Below are 20085 nucleotides of genomic sequence, written 5' to 3' on the forward strand. Positions count from 1 at the left end.
TATATACCCCCTACAGCTACACTCCTGGCCATGATCACAGGAAAAAAAATTTAAGTGTTGGCAAGCTGGATTTTGAACTCCACACCAGAGGGTGATACGGCCCCTAAGGCACAGAGTCCCCATATAACTGACCAATACTCTGGGGTCGTGCTACTCCCCCGGCCCTAAGGCTCTCCTATACCATTTACCAACAGCCAAACTCTGAAGTTAAAGGTAGAGTATTAAATGTACATGACAAAGCAAAAGCAATTACAAAACATCTTAAGGGCACACGGTGCCTTAACCCCTTCAAGTGTAAAACATTCTAAATACCAGTAATGTGGCCACTGAAGCCGCTAATCACATTGAGATCACTTAAGGCATTGATGCTCTGGCCCTGGACCAAAGACCTAGATCTAGGAATGGGTGACTAGACTTTATTTTTTATTTTACACCTCCCTTACACATGTATCATTTAGATATGCATGGACTGGTGTGTCATATAGCCTGGCAGAAGTGGGTGATGGGCTGTAGAAGTTAATTTACTGTGTTCATATAACCCAGGGGTAGGGAACGTACGGCTCTCCAGCTGTTGTAATACTACAACTCCCAGCATGCATACTTGCTCTGCTGTTCTTGGAACTCCCATGGAAGTGAATGGAGCATGTTGGGAGCTGTAGTTTCACAGCAGCTGGACAGCCGAAGGTCCCCTATCCCTGATATAACCTGTCTGTTCTGCAGAGCCCTTATCTTAGTCTTTAATGTATCAACACCCGATAAGTGCTCCAGTCTGATAAACAAGTGGAATACATAGCATTCTATGGTTCACAAATTGTGAAAATAAGAGAAGGAGGTTTATTGCCTCACACTGAGACGTTTCAGCTCCAAGAGCTTGCTTGAAACGTCGCAGTATGAGGCAATAAACCTCCTTCACTTATTTTCACAATAATTGGTGTGCTGCCTGCTTTTTTGGAGTTAGATAGAGAGATAGATAGATAGATAGATAGATAGATAGGAGATGGATAGATAGATAGATAGATAGGAGATGGATAGATAGATAGATAGATAGATAGATAGATAGATAGATAGATAGATAGATAGATAGATAGATAGATAGATAGTGTGAGAGAGTGAAGGGTGTGGTCTGGGAAGACAGGTATGTCCCAGCCAAGCAGCTAAAGGGTGTTTGGTAAAGACACACCAGGGAGGTCAGCTGACTAATCAGGCCCTAATAACAGTCTGAGGGAGCATTCACACAGAGTAACGCCGGGCGTGTATCACAGCCGTACACACCGGCGTTACAGCAGACTGCCGAACACTTCCCATTCACTTCAATGGGAGTGCTCGTAACAGCGGCGTTTACGAGCGCTCCCTTTGAAGTGAATGGGAAGTGTTCGGCAGTCTGCCGTAACGCCGGCGTGTACGGCTGTGATACACGCCCGGCGTTACTCCGTGTGAATGCCCCCTGAGTGTGAAGACTAGCAGTGTGGCACCACACAGACAGAGTTGAACTGTCCAGACCAGACCTCCAAAGCAGGTACTGTGCCACCCGTTGTTGTTGCCAAAGTGGGAGACTGGTAGCCAGTCTCCTGTATAGTCAGGGAAAAGTTTCCTTACGTTTAAGTTAGTTTTCTCAGCCGAGAAGGATTTTGTTTTGTTTATCCTGTAGCTTTGCAAAAGCCGTGTATGCTCTACATGTGAATAGAGCCTGAACCTGTGTGCAATCCAGTGTCCGTGTCCCTGTTTCCTGCACTGCTACAAGCATCTACCTGAGCGATTCCCCACAATAGATAGATAGATAGATAGATAGATAGATAGATAGATAGATAGATAGGACAGACCTGTCTCTAAAGCTGTAACTATTAACAGGTAGGATATCCACAAGTCTATTATCTCTTATTACTATATTTGCTTCTCTTAGGTTGGGGATTCCATTAGTGGAGCTGCCACAGGTTCCTCTGCACGTTGGCATGGCAATCACCACCTGAAATCAGAGAGTTTTTCCTTCTGCGCACCTGCAGGAATCACTGCCGGCTCACAAAACTATCGATTTCTGATTCCAGTCACAACTGAAACTCAAATAAACTGACATATTGCAAGTTTTAGTCGCAGCATATAGATATGATTTCTCTTACCCGCTATGCTCCTACTGTCCATTGTAACAGGTTATCTGCTTGCTGGCAAGTTCTCAGCCGCGAACGCGACTACTGCCTGTGTTGCCCCAACCAAAGGGTGTGTTTATAAGTTTGGAGTTTTTTTGTTCGTTTTAAAAAAAAAAAAAAAAAAAATTGAAGCCAAAACCAGTTGTGGGTATTAAGAAAAACAGCTATGACGGGTAGATAATGTGGCTGTTTCTTCAATTCTTTCCTGGTTTTGGCTGTACATGGACATACATTCTCAGTGAGATGAATATAAGTTTAGACGTTTCTTCATGGGGAGCAGAGTTTTAGTTCCTTAGCCATGTAACTAAATGTCACATGTCAAGTTGGCGCCACTCACCCACATCCAGCACTTTGGGCACCTCTCTACGCCCCTCTTAACAGAAACACTGTGGGAATTTGTTGGGCATATAATGCTAGCTCACAGCAATATTCTACTGTGCATTCTGATTTATCTCAGCTCACTTGCATCCATATATTGCGGCGCTTTTTTCTCCACATTTTTCATTCGGAGAGAAGAACGGAATGCACATACAGAGACCAGGCGCAGATGTGAACCGAGTCTAAGAGATCAAAAGCAGAGTGATATAGCTTAGAAGTCTATTTAATGATTAGCTGCTGATGTATAAAACTGCACTGACTACCACTGCCTGTCTGCAATACATGTGTGTGCTGTGTGCAGAATCTCCAGTGTATTTCTATGTGATGCAACTTCACTCTGCTCTCTCCTGACTCCTACTAATAGGTAGAATTGTAGCAATCACAAGCAAGGGGCAGAGGAGGACAATGTGAAACTGCAGTGCATAGAAATAAATGGTCTAACCTTAAGATTTGCCATTAGTGTGAAGTAGGTGGGTGTCCAACCTTTGGCATTTCCAGAAATCAGATTCCCAACTTAAGCAATGAGAAGCCGCAGCATTTATATACAGTAAGCATTGTGGCCTATACACATTGCTGATCAACAGATGTGCTGAAACGCAGACCCCCCCACTGATCTTAAATTGATGGCTTTTCAAAGGATAGTGTAACATCTTTGCCTGTTTGGGCCTCTGCGCCATCATCCAGTAACACGCTTCAGCAATGGAGGTGTGTTCAGTTGTGATACTTTGTACCTGCTGATCTAGCACAGCTGAGGATCCACTGCTGTGTGTCAGTCCAGCCAGTGCTTTTGTTCATTTGGCTACTAGGGAGTTAACTTAGTGCTTTTCATGGACATTCCTCTAGGCCAATCAAGTCTAGGGTGGATTCCTTTAACTATCTTTCCAGCCCATTCCCTAATGCATGCTATTGCCTTTCTGTGTGTGCTGGCTCTATATTGTTTTGCTGTTTGTATTTATATTTCTGACCCTTGTTTTTTTCTTGTGACTACTCTCTTGGATTATGATTCTGTACCTCACTGCTTGACTGTTTCTGACCCCTTGGCTAGCTGACATCCCGTTTGTTGTTGTTCGTCTAGTCTGCATTCTGTGTTATCATTTTTATAACAGGAAGGGACTGTTGCCCAGTTGTCCCCTACCGCCAGCGCCGCACCTCCCATGAGGCGACCTGAAGTGACCGCTTCAGGCGGCGCTATGCCAGGGCCTCAGGATGGCGGCATTTTTGCTGACCTAAGCCAGTCCAGGACAAGCTGTCCTGGACTGGCTTAGCATCACCGTGTCTGCAGCCCGACACGGGAAGCGAGCGTTGTATTGGGGCGGCCCTGCTGGACGCAGCGTTGCTCCAGCGGCCGCCCCTCACACTCAGGCAGAGAGCAGGTCCTCTCCCTGCCTGCGAACGCCGCTCGGCCATGCCCCCTTTCCGCTCAACCCGCCCCTTTCCGCTCGGCCCCGTCCCCTCAGCTCCGCCCCTCCTCTGGGGGGGGGGGCTTTCTGACGCCGCTTCAGGCAGCAGAAAGCCCAGGTTCACCCCTGCCTACCGCCTAGAGTAGGTGAGGCAAATAGGCAGGGACTGGAGACGGGTTCAGTCTTAGGACACTCTCTTGTCATTCCCTTCCTCCCAGTTTTTACCAGCAGCTACTGGGGAATTGCACATCTAGCAATTCCCTAACAGATAGGCTGTCAATGTTGCTTAAGCCCTTTAAATATGACATAAAGCATGTGAAGTGTGTTGAGACTCTGCCCTCTCTGTCAAGCCAGAGATATAATGGGAAAGAGGGAAAGAAGAAGTCAAGATGGCAGTCAACTCATAAATGGAATATCAACCAAAACAGATATCCCTCATAGGGAAAAGCCTCTACATTACAAATATATAACAGCCATAATATATAACAGCCTATGTTACACTATGTAGGAAAAACAAGTTCTGAGTACCATTAGTTAGAACTCAACATATCAAATGGTGGTTTCCCCTTGTGCCTCCGGAGCCAAGGTATTGCAACACAAGGGGAAAACACGGTTTGATTCAGAGTACCCTAACCTATCGATCTCTGGGCTGGGTTGATATGCTGGATTCTGTTGCCAGACCCACTTTAAGTCCAATTAGATTTGGCATGAAACACAAAGTACCATAATGTCTCAGTATTACTTACATATACTGCTGCTTGTAGTTTTTACTGATATCTGGACATCGTATTTTCTGCAGAAGAATTCTGATCACATTTAGAAATATGATGAAATTCAGCTAAAGAATAGAGAAAATAACATGTTCTTAGTTTCTGGTACAGTCAGTAGCTACTTGACACCTATTACTGTCAGCCATTCTGACCTCTGCTCTCTTTCTATGTACATTTGCAGCAGGGCAGTATTGAATGATTCTCCTAACCTAGCTATTTCACTTCTGTAGCACTAGAAATTCTTTACTCGGTGTCTGAAGACTAGAGATGAGCGAACAGTGTTCTATCGAACACATGTTCGATCGGATATCAGGGTGTTCGCCATGTTCGAATCGAATCGAACACCACGTGGTAAAGTGCGCCAAAATTCGATTCCCCTCCCACCTTCCCTGGCGCCTTTTTTGCACCAATAACAGCGCAGGGGAGGTGGGACAGGAACTACGACACCGGGGGCATTGAAAAAAATTGGAAAAAGTCATTGGCTGCCGAAATCAGGTGACCTCCATTTTAGACGAATAGTGGATTTCAAATCCGGGTCATATGAGAATGTGAACTTTGTGACTATGAGACAGGGATAGCTGTACAGGCAGGGATAGCTAGGGATAACCTTTATTTAGGGGGGAATGTTATTAAAAATAACTTTTTGGGGCTCTATCGGGTGTGTAATTGTGATTTTTGTGAGATAAACTTTTTCCCATAGGGATGCATTGGCCAGCGCTGATTGGCCGAATTCCGTACTCTGGCCAATCAGTGCTGGCCAATGCATTCTATTAGCTTGATGAAGCAGAGTGTGCACAAGGGTTCAAGCGCACCCTCGGCTCTGATGTAGCAGAGCCGAGGGTGCACAAGGGTTCAAGTGCACCCTCGGCTCTCCTACATCAGAGCCGAGGGTGCGCTTGAACCCTTGTGCAGCCTCGGCTCTGCTACATCAGAGCCGAGGGTGCGCTTGAACCCTTGTGCACACTCTGCTTCATCAAGCTAATAGAATGCATTGGCCAGCGCTGATTGGCCAATGTATTCTATTAGCCTGATGAAGTAGAGCTGAATGTGTGTGCTAAGCACACACATTCAGCTCTACTTCATCGGGCTAATAGAATGCATTGGCCAGCGCTGATTGGCCAGAGTACGGAACTCGACCAATCAGCGCTGGCTCTGCTGGAGGAGGCGGAGTCTAAGATCGCTCCACACCAGTCTCCATTCAGGTCCGACCTTAGACTCCGCCTCCTCCGGCAGAGCCAGCGCTGATTGGCCGAATTCCGTACTCTGGCCAATCAGCACTGGCTAATGCATTGTATTGGCGTGATGAAGCAGTGCTGAATGTGTGTGCTTAGCACACACATTCAGCTCTACTTCATCGGGCTAATAGAATGCATTGGCCAGCGCTGATTGGCCGAATTCCGTACTCTGGCCAATCAGCACTGGCTAATGCATTGTATTGGCGTGATGAAGCAGTGCTGAATGTGTGTGCTTAGCACACACATTCAGCTCTACTTCATCGGGCTAATAGAATGCATTGGCCAATCAGCGCTGGCCAATGCATTCTATTAGCGTGAACTGAGTTTGCACAGGGGTTCTAGTGCACCCTCGGCTCTGCTACATCAGATTGCTACATCTGATGTAGCAGTGCCGAGTGTGCATCAGATGTGTAGTTGAGCAAAACTGACTCAGCACTGCTAAGTCTGCATTCGCATAGGAATGCATTGGCCAGCCTTCGGCCAATCAGCGCTGGCTCTGCCGGAGGAGGCGGAGTCTAAGGTCGGACCTGAATGGAGACTGGTGTGGAGCGATCTTAGACTCCGCCTCCTCCAGCAGAGCCAGCGCTGATTGGTCGAGTTCCGTACTCTGGCCAATCAGCACTGGCCAATGCATTTCTATGGGGAAAAGTTAGCTTGCGAAAATCGCAAACTGACAGGGATTTCCATGAAATAAAGTGACTTTTATGCCCCCAGACATGCTTCCCCTGCTGTCCCAGTGTCATTCCAGGGTGTTGGTATCATTTCCTGGGGTGTCATAGTGGACTTGGTGACCCTCCAGACACGAATTTGGGTTTCCCCCTTAACGAGTTTATGTTCCCCATAGACTATAATGGGGTTCGAAACCCATTCGAACACTCGAACAGTGAGCGGCTGTTCGAATCGAATTTCGAACCTCGAACATTTTAGTGTTCGCTCATCTCTACTGAAGACCCCTTTAGCAGATGCTGCTTGTATAGTGTTTGTACTATACTTACAAGTTTCTGGTTGGCAAAAATCATGTCATTTATTCGTCAGCAAGGGGGTGATTCTGACCCACTTGGGAACACCACCTTGGGGCAAAGTTTATACAAACCATCCTTTTAGAATTGGGACACAACACATTTACTAGTTTTCTACTATAAATAGGGTCAATCCTGGGAAATTTTGGACTGTTGTGGATATATTTGTTTAGGGGCAACACTGACTGATCTATTGATTGAATGCGTTTCAATAGAGTTATCCTATCTCTTTATGTATTCTGCTGCCTTTGGAGATGGTCCATCCTGATGCAATGCTATTTTGGATGGTTCCTCTGATTAATAATGATGCTGAGTGGAATTATAGTGTTACATTACTGCCATTATTGCACTAATGTCAGTGCCAGTATGAACTACTGCTTTAGAAGTTTTATTCACCATACATCATTTGTAATGGAGTACTGTACGCTGTTTCATTAATTTATCGGCATATTCTCATAACACTGTGACCAATAGCATAAAGTATGTGCCACTACATTCAGTAAAGTCATTTTCCAGCCAAAAAAATTATAATTTATGTATAGTCTAACCTACAAGTCTTTACACTTTCAGGCTGAGGCCCCACTGTGCGGAAACACAGCTTTTTTTGTTGCAGAATTTGCTGTGTTTATTAAAGCAAAAACCAAGAGTGGCTACCAAAGGAATGAGATTTATCAAGAAAGTTCTTATACTTCTTCCTTCTGCTGATTCCACTCTTGACTTTGACTCAAAAAAACATTGCAAAATCTGCAACAAAAAAAGCTGCAATTCTGCAACGTGGGGCCTCAGCCTAAAAATGAAGCTTTGGGGCCTCAGCCTCAAACATCAGAAGTTTTATTGCAGCTCCTTGAAGTAGAACAGTCTGACAATATGGCCCTCAAACTAGAATGGTTTACACCCCTACCAAACATTGTGAAAAATGATCTCAGTTATTATCCTTCTTCATCTGTATTGTACTTTTTTCTACTTTCAGTGGTAACAAGTCGGAAAAATGAAACATAACTGTATGAAGGACTTATAAGCGTAGTTTAAAGTACACATAAACCTTTTAACACCTTTGGATTTTCTAGCAGCATTTGTATCATTAAAGGGAGTCTGTCAGGTCTAAAATGCCCCTGCTCCTCCCTCCTCCCAAACCAATAGCAGTGGTGTGCGTGGCCCTTTAATAGGGGCAAAATTATACCATTGGAATTTTGGTTCCTTACTGTCAAATCCTGCGCTGAAATCCATTTCAGTATAAAATGTGTACTCCACATTTCACTGAAGTGCAGGGGGGCAGGCTCTTGAATTATGCAGTGAAACTTCTGGCATGATGAGACCTAGCAGCAGATGAGATTCTCAACTATCATATGACACCAAGATCACAGTTATATCTGTATTATATCTGGAGATATAGCCAGTTATAAATTGCCACAGCTGCCTCCCTCAATCACAAGACTGAGGCCTTCAATGCAAATTAATCTCACTAGGATACCTATTAAATACCTCCCAACTTTGAAAGGACAAAAAGAGGGACAAAATGTGTGGTGTGCTATGTGCGCCACAGCAAATGTAGCTCTACTCACTTATACAATGACTCCGCCCATTCTCACCCACTTTTCTTATACTGCTCCCACACAATATAATGCTCCTACAGTGACCCTAACGTTATATGACCCCACATTATAATGTTCCCCTTCAATTGCCCCATAGTATGAAGTCCGTCTACTTGAACCCCAGTTTACACTGGGGTAGAATAGAGAGCAACATTAAACTGGGGAAGCTGGTGGAGGGGCATTAAACTTGGAGCAACTAAAGGCGGAATGTCCCTCTCCAGCTATCCCCACCATTTAATGTTCTCCTCCAGTTGGCCCCAGTTTAATGTCACCTTCCATCTGCCCCTCTAGTTTAATGTCCTCTCCGCCATCTGTCCCCAGTTTAATGTCCCCCTTCATCTGCCATCAATTTAATGTCCCCTGCATTTGCCCACAGTTTAATTGCACCCTCCAACTGCCACCAGTTTAATGTCCCCCTTCATCTGCCAATTTAATGTCCCCCTTCATCTGTCACCACCTTAAAGGGGTTGTCCCATAACAAGGATCATATCTATAGTGCTTGTTAATGTGGATTTAAGACTTTTCCTAAATACACTGCATCAGCAAAACTGCTTTGTTTGTCCACTATCTTAATTTATTCACTTCATTGTTGACACTGCGTTTCTATGGTCCTTGGGATTATATCTGCTCATTTCCCAAGTGACTTAGCTGCCTGCTCTCAGGGGGGAGGGAGGGGGGCTAAGTGCACGGGAGCGAGCCTGTGTCTGTAGCTGTTCCTGTGTCTGCACCACACATGAGACCTACCGTGTTCGTCCTAAATATAAGACATGTCTTATTTTCTGGGGGGTATCTTATGGAGCGGGGGACAACCCACTCCATAAGACATGCAGTAGGTTAGGCGAGAGGAGGGGGAGGTAGGCTACTTACCTTCCCCATCTTCATAGCAGCGTTGGTGCTGTTGTTGATCACGGCGGCGGAAGTGGTGGGCGGGGCTTAGTGAGGCTGCCAGAAGTTGCCAGGAAGCCTCATTTTGTGGGCATTGCCACTGTGCTGCTGCCTCTACGCATGTATCACATTGAAAGCAATAGGTAAAAAAGCCTCCCATTCATTTCAATGGGTAGCACGTGAATGCTGACACCTATAGAAATGAATGGGAGCTGCTTTTTATGCGCTCATTCTGAACGAGTTTTACGTTCAGAATGAGCGGAGCTGAAAATTATACTTGGGAGATATATGAGGGCTGGGAGACTTGTCTCACCATCTTATTAAAGAACTGTATGTCCGATGCCTAGCTGCACCAGGAGCGCGCAGGCAAGGCCAGCGGCATAGAAGCGACGTCATCTCGCCGCTTGCTTTGCATATGAAACCCTGCCCACCAATTGACGCCGAAAACCAGGAAGAAAGAAGTCTTTACAGCAGTGAAGACTGGTGAGCAAGGGACATGGGAATACCCCTTTAATGCCCCCTGTATCTACCCCGGTTTAATTGCCTCTCCTCATCTGCCACCAGCTTAATGCCCACCTTCATCTGCTTCCAGTTTAATTGTCCCTCTTCATCTGTCACCAGTTTAATGTCCCCCCTTCATCTACCACAAATTTAATGTCTCCCCTTCATCTACCACCAGCTTAATGCCCCCCTTCATCTTCCCCAAGTTTAATTGCCCCCCTTCATCTATCAACAGTTTAATGTCTCCTTTATCTCTCCCCAGTCTAAGTCACTCCCGAAAGTTTAACATAATAAAATCACTGATACTTACCTCTCCTCGCTCCCCTGCTGCTCTGTGCAGTCTCTTCTCCTGGACTGTTCAGGGAGCTGTAGGGGCGATGTGAGTGACATCATCACATCGCGCCTACAGCTCCCAGGGCCGGAGCATAGGGAGGGGAACAGTGGTCAGTAAGGGACTGTCCGCTCCTGCTTCACCACTGTATTCAACTTATCTGGTTCCTCTCTGGACACAGATGAATTCAATCCAGGACATACCTCCCGCCAACTGGGACCATGGGACAAGACCCACAATCTGGGACTGTCCCACAGAGTCTAGGACGGTTGGGAGGTATGCTATTGTATTACACAAGGTCTCTAAAGCCGATCCCTTCCCTTACTTCCCTATGTGTTCTTCATTCCTATCCTTGTCTCTTGTGTTTATTTGTTCTGATATATTTACTTTTGTTACACTGATATTCTTTATTGCTTCCGCTGGCCATATGCCATGGCACATTTTGTTATATTGTTAAAACCCTTTTAACAAAAATTACAGTTTAAAAAAAAATAATAAATTGCCGCAGCTGCATATAAATATGCCAATTCTGAATGTGTCTCCATCTGCTCATATATCTGGAAGTAAAACTGCAATGAAATATGAGAATTTCATCTGATGCTGTGTTTTAAAATGCCTGAGACATAACTGTTTGAAGTTACCCCCGTTCTTCATCCCCAGGCTCAGCTTCCCTACATAATACAAGAGCCTGCCCCGCTGTGTACAGAGAGAAAGTGGATTTCAATAGAGAATGTCACAGAAAGACACCAAAATATTATTAAATTTATTAATGTCACAAAATCAAAAACAGGAAATCAAAAGCTGTTCAGAAGTGTAGGTGTGCCTACACCGACATCTGCTGTAAAAGTACGTCAGATATTGGCACTTTATATAAAACTGCCAGGTATATAGTTGTATTGCAGTCTATGCTATGAGTGATCTAACGATCAAATTTTCAAATATTTTTTAAACAAAATATCAGCAAAGTAAAAAAATATAAAATTTCAAATCCCTCCCACTGCCGAGATTCCAAATAAAAATAAATAAGCAAAGACAGACATTACATACCCCGCATCCGAAAACGCCCAAACTAAAGACATATAATTAGTTTTCCCATATGATGAATGCCCTAGCTGGAAAAAAAGAATCAAGATGGCTGAATTGCGATTTTTTTTTACCATTTTTCCTTCCCCCACAAATTTTAACACAATAGAATAACAAAAAAAATCTTTATGCAGCCAAAATAGAAAAAAGTCATGGGTATCAGAATATGGCAACTCCAATAAAAAAAACATATTTTCAAAGTTTTGGAATTTTCATAAGGTGTCAGAACATAATAAAAATTATATACATTTGGTAAAGACCCGATAATATAGATATCATATCATTTGGCTGCACAGTGAACATCATAATAACAAAACCCATAAGAAAATGGCACATGTGCAGTTTTCTTCTCAATCCCTCCACCCCCCACCCCCCCCCCACCCCCCTTCTGAATTGTTTGCAGCTGTCCAGTACATTGTGTGGCGAGAGTGGTAGGAAAAAAAAAAATGTGAAAAATGGCTGTAGCATGAAGGGGTTAAAGGTAACAATAGGGTGGAATTAGCTAATGTGTTCTATTACTAGGATTTCAATAGTCTAGCTATAGTATAGTAGTCACCCTGAGTCAGAACTCATATGACTATGGATTGGGATTATAATGTGTCTTCTAAACCATTTATATTGAGGATCCAAACAATCTTGATACATAAACTGAACTGAGAATAAGCGGTAACTAAGAGAAGAAACGCTGCATTACTGTATATCTATATTTATTAGTACACCACCTTGTGGTCAATAATGGCACCGCTCACAGGGAAGCTCAAAGTTTTCAAGTTCACTGAACAAAACAGAACAATACAGAGAAATCTGTTTTATCAGCTGGTACTTACAAATATGGCAACTAGGATTGGGGTTTTGATGATCCACCAGTAAATGTTTTCATAATCATCCCAGCACCTATACCAGATATCAACATAGAGAAATATTAGAAATATATATATATATATATATATATATATATATATATATATATATATATTACACAGTATATATCAGAACACGGACGTAGCACAATAATCATTCCCTTGCATGTGGTACATTAGGAATACATCAGTAAATGTCCTGAATTTCTGGTACATAGATGATCCATTCCTTTACAGACAAGTTCACACAAATATATTTCCCTAAAGATTTCTCCCCTGTCTCTTACAGGGATATGTTCATTTTTCTTAGCAGACTTGAACATTTCCTTACTGACTTTCATCCAGAGAAGGTATTTCAATGTTCTCCATAAGATGGCACCATGTCATTTGCTATGTGCTATGAAGAAGTAGTTTTACAATGAATTTGTTTATTCTAAATATATGCAGATGTAGCAAACATAAAGGGGATATTTGGAATACATTTTTTGCATTGTACCCACTTATGCTATATGTGCTTTGATTTTTATTCTTTAGGTCCCTCAGAGGAAGAATGGAATAAATAACTTGCAGAACTTTTTGCCAGACCCTGATGCAGATGTGAATTTAGCTTAAAAGTAATATACCAAATGATCAATGCTCTGTGTGGTGTTCAAGCAGTAGGACTAGAGCGGGGTCCGACCCAGAGTCACAGCGCTAGCAGAAAAGGTATAAATAAGGGGCCACACGGTGGCTCAGTGGTTAGCACTGCAGCCCTGCAGCGCTGGAGTCCTGGTGTTCAAATCCCGCCAAGGGCAGAAAACCATCTGCAAGGAGTTTGTATGTTCTCCCCGTGTTTGCATGGATTTCCATCCCATATTCCAAAGACATACTGATAGGGAAAAATGTGCATTGTGAGCTCTGTGTGGGGCTCACAATCTACATTTAAAAAAAAAAAAAAGTATAAATACTGGACGTCCACAAAAGGGGACCAGGATGTTTGACTTCCAGAACTGGAAGTCGTGGTCAGTTACGGAATAGTAGGGATTGCAATGCAACTCCTATCACCAATATTAGTGAAGGAATCACAAGCACAAAGTATAAAGTCCCCTTTAGTGGCCCCCAGGGTATATTACTCCTTTTACTGAACCCCATACAGTATAAATTTCCCTTTAACGGCTTCCACATAGTATATACCCCTTTACTGGATCCCACAGTGTAGTACCCCCATTATTGGCCCCCACACAGTATAACACCCACTATACAGGCTCACACACAGTATATTGCCCCCTTTACTGGTACCCACAAAGTATATTGCTCCTTCTTAGGACCCAACATGTCTTTGTCCCCCACACAGTATTTTATTCTTTTTTGGCCCCACAAATAATATTGCCCTCTACTCTTTGTCCCCCACACAGTATTTTGTTCTTTTTTGGCCCCCACAAATAACATTGCCATCTTCTTTTTGGCACCCATACAGTATACTGGCCCTTTTTTTGGCCCCACAGTGATATGTTAGCCCAACATAGGGATTAGCGAACCAATTAGGATCACACTGGATTCAACACAAATTACCCAAAAGTCTGGCTGACGTTATGGGGTCACTACTGAGACCTGAGATTAAGCCTCAGCAGTGATGTTAGCCACAGTGCTGAAGATTACACCAGTGGATTGTTAGATACTGCAAGGATGCTCAGGAGAGGTGAGTATAACTGTGTGTTATTTCTATACAGAAGACCTCAGAGTATAATAATGTTAGCACTTCAGATTCATGCGGAACAAGTACGGACCATTTCTAATGTTAGGTCACTACCTTCTGGATTATTCCAACAGGTAGAGGCCAATATTTTATTCACCAATCCCCTCTTCCAAGAAATGTGGCCCCCGCTTCTTTCCCCAGGGTACACTACACAGTATGTCCTGAAGAATGCTGCAGTGCCTTCTGGTAGAAGAAACAGAGGCCAGGCTGAACAGGAGCAGGTGAGTAAAATATTGGCTCTAAAAGAGTTAAATTAACAGTTCCAAGACTTTTACTTGACTTCTTAAATGGCGTTTGTGAAAAGCTATCAGGCTACAGCAAGTTAATAAATGGAAGATAGTTTGATGCATCAGTATATACTTGCTAGTGGGGTTGAGCGATTGCGATGGGGAAAGATCGGATCCCGATTGGTGATTGAGTAAATTTCACGATCGGGATTGGATGGAAAATTATTGGAAATCGGATTTTAAAATCGATCCTGAAATCTCAAGATCGGCTCAACCCTACTTGATAGTTTATCTCGGAAAGCCCAAGAGAGTCCCAGAAAAAGAAAGATATCCAAACTCCTAGTAGAATAGTCTAATCTTCCAAGAATCTTTCATTCTCTTTACAATATAGTTACCTTGTTCTAGAGTCCTCTTCACTCTTGGGAACTACTGCAGACAACGTTTTGATGTCGTAGCCAGCATCAGGACGTTTTCTGCAGTGTTGCCTGGGATTGAAGAGGATTACAAGCTGCCAGGGTAAAGCCAGAGTCAGCGCTGCACCTCCCATGAGGCGACCTGAAGCGACTGCTTCAGGCGGCGCTATGCCAGGGCCCCAGGGAGGGCGGCATTTTTGCTAACCTAAGCCAGTCCAGGATAAGCTGTCCTGGACTGGCTTAGCACCGAGCGGTGGTTTGGGGAGGCCACTGGAGCAGCGCTGCTCCAGCAGCCTCCCCTCACGCTCAGGCAGAGAGCAGGCCCTCTCCGTGCCTGCTCTCTGCCGGCGAACGGCGCTAAGCCCTGCCCACTTCGATTCGCCACACCCCCTCCGCTCAGCCACGCCCCCGCTCTGACCCATCCTCCCAGCGGGGGAGTGGGCGGCTTTCTGTAGTTCGCCTCGGGCGGCGAAAGGGGCAGGTTCACCCCTGGCCAGAGTAGTCTAGAGGGTCAGGATAGGTCATCTGTATTAATATTGGGGGTGTGGATTACTTTAATGATTTTATTCAAATACAAATAAAGAAAGAAAAGATGCTTTGCATCAAAAAGGCTAAATGCACTATGAAGGCCATATAAATATGTTTCTAAAAATTCTGAAATTTCCCCACTGTGGGACTATTAAAGGATTATCTTATCTTAAGCTAAGAGCCAAAGAGGATAGTGATCCAACCAAACACAGCCTTCTGCTTCTTTCTCTGCCCACTGTATAGTTATGGCACAAGAACCAACCATCTCATAGTAATGACCTATCCTAAGAATAACTTTAGGGAATCTAATCTAAGAAAACCCCATTAATATGTCACTTTTCAGATTCTATATGATGTCCCTTCTCAAAAGCAGGAAAGCATGAGTTTGTGCAATAAGAACAAACAAACAACAATCTAAGACTGTTCAGTAAAACACTAGGAACACTTTTTCCAGAACATTTCACCAAACCGTAGGGAACTTCAATTAGACTCTGAGCTAATCCATAGAGTAATGCTTTCAAATGGACATTGAGCTAATGGTGGCATTATATAAACCATAGGGAGTATTAATAATGATCCAGGCCCAGTGCAAGGTATAGAATATGAGAGAACATACCATAAAGCCTTAAATGGGTTTTCCCACAAATATTCCCATATTTACATTTTTTGACAATTAAAGGGGCTCTATCAGCAAAATCATGCTGATAGAGCAGCACATATGAGTGAATATCCTTTAAAAAGGCTATTCAGGCACCGCTAAAGTTATATTAAACTACCCCCCAGTTTTAAAATAAAACCCTAAAACAGAATATGATCAACTTACCCATCATGCACGGTGGGCGGGCATTCAGGGTCCGCCATCTTCTTCAGCCACACCTCCTCTTCCAGCGATGTCCTCGGGTCCTGTCTAACTAGCTAATTGACATTGTTAAAAAATGGCGCGGGCACATGCGCAGTAGCATGCTGCTTCTACTACGGCTACTGCGCATGCGCCCATGCCATTTTTTATCAATGTCAGTTCGCGAGTTAGACAGGACCCGAGGACATTGCTGGAAGAGAAGGCGTGGATGAAGAAGACGGTGGACCCTGAATGCCCGCCCACCGTGCACGATGGGTAAGTTGATCATATTCTGTTTTAGGGTTTTATTTTAAAATGGGGGGTAGTTTAATATAACTTTAGAGGTGCCTGAATAGCCTTTTTAAAGGCTATTCACTCATATGTGGGGCTCTATCAGCATGATTTTGCTAATAGAGCCCCTTTAAAAGTTAAGCAATTTTACAAATATAAATAACTAACACATTTTACAGGCTTTTAAGGATTTTCCCTGACCTTTTTGGTGATCACAGACAATCATTTGTCTTGATCAATTGTCAAATGTGGGAACTTCCTATGGTCTGGAGCGTGTTAGTAACCCAGCCATGAGTTCCTTCTTGTGGACAGGTTATCATGGAGGGACACTCAATGTATGAGAAGATAACCCGTCCACAAGAAGGAACTCACGGCTGGGTTATTAACACGTTCCAGACCATAGGAAGTGCCTGATTTTTGGCATATTCACACAATAGAGTGTTACCAATAAGATGTGTAGAGAAAATCTCTAAAACTATAACAATTTTTTATTAGTTATATAACAAATGTAACTTTGATTCATCTATAATGATGAATATGGTTAAGGTTCTGTAAAATCCCTATACCATATGACCTGCTAAAATATTGCTTCTATTTATTTAGGGTACGTAACCCTCTTCTTAAATAGTGATATTAAAAATGTAGCACTTGGCTAAAGATATAAGTCAAATGGCTAATTACAGTACACTTTAGAGGGATACATTTTAGTTCACTCCTCCAAGCTCTGATTCTTTCTGTATAGCCACAATAAAACAAAACATATACAGATTGTAGGGAAAAGAGGTAATGATTGTTTCCTCCCTCTTTAAACTTCCCCTATATCTTACTGTCAATCTGTATATATCACACTGCTTATGACGTCCGCAGTGTTGGTATACCCCGATAAGTACACAGACTAGGGATTTTTACAGACACACCTGTAAATACGGGGAGTTTTACAGATCTATCGTCGGAACGAGGATATGTTGACTACACTCCATTCCACACAATCACATCTTAACTCCTTGCCCAGTACTCAGTGTTCTGTTACCACCATCCCTCTGTTAAGTCAGTGTCTTAGTCCAATAGGGTCGGTCATTGGTAGCTATATATCCAGCTAACTTGCATTGGGAGTCTATGCTCTGTTGCATCCACCTAAAGTATTCTATCCTCCTTTTTAACCCTACGCGTTTCGCCTATGTCTCAAGGCTCATCAGGGGTTTCTATGGTGGATATATTATTTGCAAGTTCTCATCTCTCCCTAAAGTCTAGGGCAAACAGGCGACCACCGTCTAGTGACGCCGCACTGATGCCCTGTTCGGTATTGAATTGTTTAAATATTTATTTGTGATTTAATACCATCAATACATCCAAGGGTGGTAATTTGTGAAGTGAAACCCTATACCATATGCTATCATTTAGAATCCAGGCAATTCTCATGGGCTCCATTGTGGCATTCGTATTTGGGGTCTGTCTTGTGGTTGGATATTACCTAATGAAGCTTACCCATTATTATCAAAGCTGATCCTGGTCTTTATCCACACTGCAATTGTGAGTGCTGGGAGACCTGAAGAAGACAAGTAAAGGATGAAGGATCTAAGTATATGCCATATACAGTATCTGACTATAAATGTATGTTTGCAATTGGTATTGGGATCGGTAGTAAACCCCAAAATTTATATTATTCAAATGAATTACATATAATAGTTCACATATAATAGAACGACTTAAAAATGTCAGACAGAATTCTTCCTTAAGTAATCTGCCTATACTGACACATGGTACACTTAAACTGGGCTTAAACTGCCATATTCCCAGACAGGTTGCCCAGCACCTACACCCCATTAGAACCATCACCCCATTTTCTCTCAACCCTGTAAAGTTGAGAAAATTGAGTGCTGGTACTAGTGGGGTCTATGTATATAGGTGCTGAGCAGCCTGTCTGGTCTAAAAGTATAGGTGTTACTAATAGACTATAGGTCAGTATTGTGTACCCCACATTATCATGTGACTGGCACCTTATATAGGCCTTACCTGGAATACTAGGCTCCCCCTCCCCCACCATGGACTGTAGGGGAGTGAATGATTGCATTCTCACTATTATGCACCTGTACAGGTCCCATCATATAACATTTGGGTCTGTCTGTGTCCTGCTGTGAACCATTGTCTGTGTCCTGCCGTGAACCATTGCTTTACATGACATCAGGTAAATATGGCAGGGTACATCTACCCGGAGGCTGCCAGCACACTAGAAATGTATTTTACACACTACCTATTTAAATAAATGACCCTTTGTCATATATAGAAAAGTATGCAACAAATAGAGTGAAAGTTGCCCTTTGAAGCATGTACTAAAGCAGGGGACCACCCTATACGACAGCTATATGCAATATTCACTACTTATTATTTATTTTAATTCAGTTTACACCGCTTATACACATATTAAAATAACTGTATCTATTCCATTTTTGCAACCTCTGTGTTTTTTAATAAGAATCTCTGGAAAGTTCTTCAAGAAACTGAGAGTTATGGGTCTCTAGACAACTGCCCCATTGCACTTCCTATAATACTTCCTTGTGCACTTACCCCAGCCAATGACGATATACCACCAAAAATATCGCTTCTGCGAGGTAAATGTGAGGGTGAGCAGAGTATGTAGAAACATTCCCTCCACTAGAAGCCAGGAGAAATTGGCAAGGATGGAATACTGGAAGAAAACCACAGCCGCCTTGCAGCTTACCTGGAATGAAAAGGTGCAGGACATTGAATTGTGGAAGTGGCAAGTTCCGATCTTTACACAGTTGAAGTCATTTTCTAGGATTTTAAAAACATCGCTGCTTTCAGGCTTTTCACTACTTAGGAATGCTCTGGTGCGCAAAATTCTGGAAATGTGACTGAAAGTCTCAGAACTACCAGGAGAAATATGCAAAAGGCTTTTTTATGCTTAGAGGATGTGAAGAGCTTTTTTCATTATTTTAGTACTGTGCCAAGATATCATCGATTTTCCAAGAGCAGAGCCTGCAGCTTGTCTGTTCCTAACCCTTGTGCCCCCTATATTTCCAAGGTTCATTGTTGTCATGGTGACATCTGGATCCAAATTTCTTTCAAATCAATGTTCACATTGTAACTAGCATGAGTCAGGATGTCAACACCATTTGGACTCATTTAAAGGTGTTATTCACTTTGGACAATCCATTTTTCGAAGCTGCTATTGAGATTAGACTGACCTTATGGTGCTGCACTTTTCTATCCAGGGTTGTTTGACCAATAAAAACTATTTAGAAAATATTCAGAATGATATATAAAGTATATACACATATATACTTCAAGCAGTACCTTCGTCTCTGCATGATTTGTGTGGACACCGCACGGAAAACACATGGACCCCATTATAGTCTATGGGGTCCGTGTGTTTTCATTGCTAACCATTTTTTAATGCGTTCGATATTCCATTGGCGGGGGTCCCCAAGCGGACTCCACAAATAGAATACCGAACACAGATGTGAACCACGCCTTAAATAGGTCACTAACACGGCCAGTAACTAACTGAACAGTCATATCCTGCGTTGGAAGGGACCAGTAAGTGGAGACTGACAAAGTCAGTCAGGGGTGAAGGGGAATCAATATTATTCTTTTCATTAGATTTTTTTTACATAATTCTCACACTTTTCTAAATATTTTTTCATCTGTACAAGGGCAAACCCTGGCTGGTCTCACTCAGGCACCCGGTAGTGCAGACAGTTATAATAGCAATGGGCATCAATGTGTAGATCTGGAGTTGAGAGGGAACCTGTGGCCAAAGCCATAGACCAGTGTATAGAGTCATAGCTAGCAGCGGTCCTTCTGAGCCCCATTAACTTTGTGGGACTACTGCCAGCA

The 20085-nt window shown here is 43.2% G+C and overlaps 1 protein-coding gene across 1 annotated transcript in view; it reads right to left on the reverse strand.

Annotated features, from left to right (window-relative positions):
- Window positions 1-20085, reverse strand: part of LOC142210042 (vasoactive intestinal polypeptide receptor 1-like) — a 68333-nt gene that overhangs the window by 13815 nt on the left and 34433 nt on the right. Inside the window, exons 7-10 of the mRNA XM_075279072.1 lie at window positions 18793-18946; window positions 17713-17773; window positions 12163-12229; window positions 4666-4757 (exon numbers count right to left, since the gene is read on the reverse strand). Of these exons, the coding sequence (XP_075135173.1) occupies window positions 4666-4757; window positions 12163-12229; window positions 17713-17773; window positions 18793-18946 (374 nt within the window). The remainder of the gene's footprint in view (window positions 1-4665; window positions 4758-12162; window positions 12230-17712; window positions 17774-18792; window positions 18947-20085) is intronic.

This window comes from Leptodactylus fuscus, chromosome 6 (genome assembly GCF_031893055.1).
Source record: "Leptodactylus fuscus isolate aLepFus1 chromosome 6, aLepFus1.hap2, whole genome shotgun sequence".
Classification (NCBI taxonomy): Eukaryota; Metazoa; Chordata; class Amphibia; order Anura; family Leptodactylidae; genus Leptodactylus; species Leptodactylus fuscus.